Source organism: Larimichthys crocea, chromosome XVI (assembly GCF_000972845.2).
Source record: "Larimichthys crocea isolate SSNF chromosome XVI, L_crocea_2.0, whole genome shotgun sequence".
Classification (NCBI taxonomy): domain Eukaryota; kingdom Metazoa; phylum Chordata; class Actinopteri; family Sciaenidae; genus Larimichthys; species Larimichthys crocea.
In genome coordinates, this window is record NC_040026.1 from 22260659 (window position 1) to 22267138 (window position 6480).

The 6480-nt window shown below is 42.6% G+C and overlaps 1 protein-coding gene across 1 annotated transcript; it reads right to left on the reverse strand.

The window, feature by feature from the left end:
* Positions 1-489: 489 nt before the first annotated feature.
* On the reverse strand, positions 490-5367 carry ccr10 (chemokine (C-C motif) receptor 10). Its single transcript, XM_010743676.3, has 2 exons — positions 5289-5367; positions 490-2555 (listed from the first exon to the last, which is right to left on the reverse strand). The coding sequence occupies exons 1-2, from the start codon at positions 5311-5313 to the stop codon at positions 1417-1419; spliced, it is 1164 nt and encodes a 387-aa protein (XP_010741978.3). The 5' UTR covers positions 5314-5367; the 3' UTR covers positions 490-1416.
* Between the last annotated feature and the right edge of the window lie 1113 nt (positions 5368-6480).

Sequence of the window (6480 nt, forward strand, 5' to 3'; positions counted from 1 at the left end):
TGTGTGTGTGTGTGTGTGTGTGTGTGTGTGTGTGTGTGTGTGTGTGTGTGTGTGTGTGTTGATGCCGTTAACATGATGTTGACTCACTGTCACAGCTGTAACTGATTACAAAGTATCTGGTTAATAAAGATTCACTCACCACACTAATAAATATAAACATAATAAACCATGCTGACATCTAGTGGTCTAAACGTCACATTACAGCTCTGCGCCTCCTTTAACAACCTTTAACAGGAGCATTTAAACTTTGAACTAGAGATGAGGAGCACAGTTTATAAGTAGCTTCAAGTCTTTCTGGTGTAATACACGGTTCACGCCTCTCTACAGTTAAAACCAAAACCGCTGATCTTCACAGAACCTCTGTGGTGAACGTGTGATTTAAAGAAAAACTGCAGACGTGTCTGTGACACGCCTCAGCAGCTGGCCGTTAAAAAACACGAGCACAACATAATATCTTGTGTATTACCGATGGACAGAGGAGTCTTTAAATTATGAAACACGTCAAAGTTTAATCGCAAAGTCAGTGGAGAAAAATATACATCGAATCAAAGCAACAACAACTTTCATGTCATTTTTACACAGACGAATAACTCCGACTTCATCATTACTGTCCAATAATGACACACAACCTGTGTGTTTGGTATCAGAGGATACAACACGAGTTAGGACAGGTTGAATTTAGTTTAAAGTTGAAGTTTTAGTTAACAGAGTTACAGAAAACATCCAATGAACACTGTGTTGAACTTCTGTTTATAAGCAGTATAACATCCAAACATATACACAGTATATACATTTGTACATATTAACCTGGAGACGTTTGATCCTCTGTAAAGTCTTCATTTCAAAGCTTTAACAGCAGTAGGCGGGGAAGGTTTTCAGTTCCTTGAAATACAAATTGTTGTGGTTACAAAAGTGTGTGACTCTGAACATCTGCTTTCTGTCACCTGACGAGTGAACAACTGGAAATAAACAAAGTGTGACCGAACACACACACATGTGACTAAAAGATGTGACAAGAGCCGGCGACCAAACCTCAAGCCTTCTTGAGTAACGAGTGAAATGTGTCACCACCGGCAACGGGTGTTTGAAACTTGTGACTGCGTTCTAAGCTCTGATGATTTTATTGTATGACAAACGTTTAAAACAAAACATTAATACGACATTTCAACAACTCTACAAAGCAACTACAAATACAAACATACAAAACCTTTTTAGATTTATTTTACAGTGGCTAAACTAAATTAGTCTTTATGCCGTTTACGCTGTGTAAATTAAAATGTGTTTTTGTAATGCTGCAACTCCGAATTGTTCAGTTGCTAGTTGTTTTAGTTGTTCACTAACAGTACATCATGTATTCTGGAGGGAAATATTCATGTCAACTATGCAAAGAGAGTTTATAGGCCGCTCTATAGAATATTAATTTTTGCCTGGGAACTGAAATTTGTTGAGAAGCACCGTGTCGTTGCTGGAGTAACTTCGTTCAGGCGATGTTGGAGAGCACGGTGACGTCGGGGTGAAGGAGCTCGCAGTCCCTGACCCCACCTGGAGCCCGCAATGACAACCTGAATCGTGGAGGAGCCTCATCACGTCGCTACGGAAGCGCACGCCTACCAGGGCGTACAGGATCGGGTTGAGGCAGCAGCGGGCGTACGCAAGAGTGCAGGTGACGTACTCGAGCAGAAGGCCGCAGAACTGCCCCGCCATTTTACGCGAGAGCACCACGGTGTACGGCAGCTGGAACGCCAGGAAGACCAGCACGAGCGCCACCATCAGCTTCAAGGTGCGCTGCCGGTGCCACTGCTTCCCGCGCCGCTGTGCGTGCCCTCCCCACAGCACGTGAGCGATCAGAGAGTAGCACGTCACCATGACGGAGAAGGACAGGCAGAAGACGGCAATGATGGCTCCGTTGGTGGCCATTTTGACTGTTCCACTCATTTGCATGCCGCAGAATGCCTGGGCGCCGGACCCGGACACCCCAGCGTAGAGGATTTCCGGCAGGCTGAGGAGCACGGCAACAAGCCACACGCCTACGGCAGCGACTTTCCCACCCGTTAAGATACAACTGCGCAGCCTGAGCATCTCTTGGGCTCGTGCCACCACCAGGTAGCGGTCAACGCTGATGCAGGCCAGCAGCAGAAGCCCGCTGTACGTGTTGACGGCGTAGCATGCACGCGTGGCCTTGCAGAGGGGAACCGAGAGGATCCAGCCCAGGTGAGTGTCGACGGCCTGTAACGGGAGCGTGAGGAGCAGCAGGAGGTCGGCCAGCGACAGATGGAACAGGAAGACGTCGGTCATGGAGCGGAGCCGCAAGCGGCGGTAGAGGGCGAAGGTGGCGATGACCAGGCAGTTTCCCACCACGCCCAGCAGGAAGATCAGGCAGAATATACAAGTCTGGAACATTTTGATGCTGAACTCGTGCTCGCCGGCCTCGCACCAGTCGGACGCCGAGTCGAAAAAAGGCGGCTCCGTGCCGTTAGTCACGTTCCAAAACGAGTCGTTATAGTCGTAGCCTGAATCGTACTCAGGGAAGCTGAAACCGTCGATATCATCCATGGCTGGTGGGAAAAAATGAAGACTAGTAAGTCAATAAGAAGGAAAACAACAAACACTCTCTCTGAAGTTTATTATTATAACGAGATAATTAAAGAAGAGCATTAAACATCACTAGCTACACCGTTACGATAACGATCTTCAGGTTTAATTTAGTTGTTTTTATATTTTCAGCTGATCAGATGTTTCGTTAATCGTTTGTAGTGTCATTTCAAAATACTTGAAACCACGAGTGACGGCATCGGATCAGTCTCAAGACCTTCCAGTGGATTTAAAACAGGAAGTTACAGTCGACGTGCTGCTGTGTGACTGAAACATAACATCTGAAATCCAACCTGCATGAGGACTTCTTTAATTCATTTACAACTTACAGTAATCGAGCCTGCACGATAAAAACCTCGCGTGGCATGTCTGCAGTGATTATTATGAGTCAATCCGGGCCACAGCTTGCGTGAACACTGAATGTGTCGGTTCCTACAGACAGTCTGGGTTGATTTCAAGCAGAATACTTGTCACGATATCAGGAAACAGATACACCTCCACACAGGTTGAAAGTGAGAGACCTGCTGCCGTGTTTCAGCAGGCAGCTGTGATATTTTAGTCATTTTGCACCAGGTTGCGTGAGACTGGCATCAGGTCGTTGGCACAGGGGAAATTGTGGGTGTCCTCGAGGTCTACAGATCAGTCAGTGTCGCGTGCTAACAAGCCATTATAGGCAGTTTGCACATTCACCGTTTATCATTTCATCTTTCTAAGTGACTGTGACTGCTGTCCTCTGGCAATATTAAACCCTGCTCTCTTTCAAATGTTTCTAATCTCTTTATTTGATGGTGGACACATGAAAAGGTAAGAGATTGTGTCTTGTGAACAGAGCAGGTTGGGATTTATTTTAGATTTCTTAATTTTGTTTATTTTAAAACATCTGGATTGTATTTTTGGTTGCAGCGAAGCGCGAGACTATAAATGTGATTTAGTGTGATGATGAACGGAGCGGCTTGGTTTGCAGTTAAACGTAGACTCGGAAAGCGGATGTTGGGTTATGCTTCATAACTTTATACGCGTTTTCCTAAAAGTTAAAAAGGAAATTGAACAAAAAAGAATATTTGTTGGTCTCAGGCGGCTGAAGTTAAAAAGCAAACGTCTCCTTACAAAGTGTAACTTTGAGTCATGGGAGGGTTTTGTTCCCTGACGAGCTGCGACCCTGATGAAACAGATTTGATTCATATTGTGATTTACAAATTGCTCAAAGTGACAATATCAATTACTAACATAACAAAAACCCGACAATCAAAAGACTACAACTTTCTTCACTCTGATTTATTTCAGTGGTGGCCATGTGGCAACACCGCATAAGCGTAGATGACACTGGTGTAGAGCTTCGTCCCGCTGGGGTCTACAGTATTTTAGATTATTCACAATAAATATCAGGTCTACTCCTAAATGTGCCGCTGTTTCTACTCTGACTCGAGGTGTCGTCGCTTGATGCTTTCCAGATATCTGTGTGCGACCTACGCGCTGATAATGATATTCTCTATACATCTGCCTGAACCCTAAAATTCAAACGTCGATTCATAAAAGAAAAACAAATATAAGAATTAATTATTCTGCCATTCAGCATTTAATCCACTGCGTTGAAATCTGTGTTTGTGAAACTGCTGTTCATTGTTATTTCTGAACTTGAATATGGAGACATCGTGTACTTCCACCCTCCACTGAAACTGTTGTGCTAAGTCTATTTCTGGCACTTCTTTTTTTTAAAATAAAGTCTCCACACATAATTTCTCTCTGTATCACAACATTGCACAACCAGAGACATTTTTAAGACAAAATTTAAATTGTCTTTTAGAACCATTTCACCTTTTTTTTTGGTCACTTTTGGAACAAATCTTTGTTCGACGGTACAAATAATTCATATTGTATATTGTAGATACTTAACTGTCCGCCCATCCGATGTCGGGATCAGTCTTAACAAATCTGCATAGCCACCCAGCCCACCGGGGTCCCCATAGGACGGTTTGAGCGTTAAAAAAATGTAGTATAGTTTGCGCTTTATGACTCACGAAGGTTATTCTTTATTTGTGCTGTTGCATGTGACCACATCTGGTGTTAATGTTATGTGTTATGTTTGTCTTTTGTTGTCCAAAGATATTTCCGAAGCCTCTGGGCATAGACGGGTTTCTTTTCCTTCTCATTGACATTTAAATGTTGGTTTTCTTTATATCTTTATATCTGTTTCTTATGCACCACACCTGAAGGAATTTTGAGAGAGAAAACATTTAATCGCAGTATCTTTTCAGGTTGAAAGTGAGATCATCTGTAGTGCCCACACGTTGTTGAGTAGACAGTAGTTAGATGTTACTTTGTGAAACGCAGTTATTGTTTGAGCACATTTAAGATCACCAGCACAGCCGGTGTCATTTGTCCTTTCAATGACTTTTTTTTTTCTCCTTCTAAACACACATTACATTTTTCCAGGCGAGACTAAACCAAATAAATATTAAAGTTGGTACATGACGATTCTAAATAAATTTGAGATTTAAACAAACATTTGTAGGATTCTTGTATAAATAACAAACTGGATGAATGAGTCATACGTGCGTAGTAACAAAAAACTATTAGTATTTTAATATCGGCGAGTGATAAACACTTCTATACTAAATGATGCTCTTCATCTGTCAGTCTACAAACATCATCAGTTATGTTATTTTAATTTTAAAACTTTTCTTAAGTGACCCTACCTGTGATGTTCGATGAGTTATGCATGTCCCGAGTCCTCCTCCTGTGTGTGTGATGGAGATGTGACTTACTGGCGTTCTTAAAAACAAGCCTGCCAGCTGAACTTTCATTGGTTGCCAATGAAACCAGTTCTGTTTTGCTGACCTTGCCTTACCCTCTGCGCTGGTTGTTTGTCACTCAGGGACGTGAGCATGAAACCAATGTGACCCATTTGTCACCTGTTTTTGTGGCTTTATTTTATTACTTTAGGAAGTCTTGAATTTTTGAAATTTAAACATTTGTTGTTACCAAGACAGACGGACAGACAGGCTGCAACTAACAATGTTTTTATTACTGATGAATCTGCTGATCATTTTACTGATTAATCAATTCATTGTTTGGTCTGTAAAATGAAAACTGAGTCTGACGTGACGTCTTTAAACGTTCCAAAAACTCAATAATGACGAGATCACACAAAGACACGTACAAATTAAAACACACACACACACACACACTTCTTCATTTGTTTTGCAGTTTGTTTGGTTTCCATACTGCATGTCTTGATAAGAGGAACTTTTGTAGCTAATCTGATGTTGATCTATGCTGCTGTTGCTTAAATGTCAGTGAACTGATTATTTCAGATAACTCAGTGGTGAAAAAAACGACTCATGAATCAAATGTTGATCCACTGGTTCGGGAATAAGGGCGAGCATAACGGATCTCTGATGCAATGCAAAGGAGCTCCGTTCCGGTGGAAGAATCCCATTTAAATTTTTAGTTTTTCCACCTTCAGTTCCTGTGTGTCACATTCAGGGGGGCTTTTATATCAGTGCTCCTCTTCCACCATGTTTCCACGGTAGCCCAGAACAGACAAACTGACCACCGGCTCTAGGCCGTCACTGTAGTTTCTCCTTCACACTAAAGGGTTAGATATCACTAAATCCTGCACACTGGACCTTGGTGACTGTGGTCGGTGGTGAGGTCAGGAGTTCAGAAAGTGTTCAGGAGCCTCTGATGTCTTATGCTGTATTATTTATTGACGCTTGTCCAAGGAGAATTAGAGACACTGTCAAAGTTCATCAGAAGTGCCTGAGTCGGTCTCACATTCTGCCCAACTCATCCTGGTGGATCGACTTTAAACCCCAAGATAACACCACAAATACTACACGCCCAGAATTAGTCAAAGAGAATGTCTTTACCCATGGAGGTGTTATT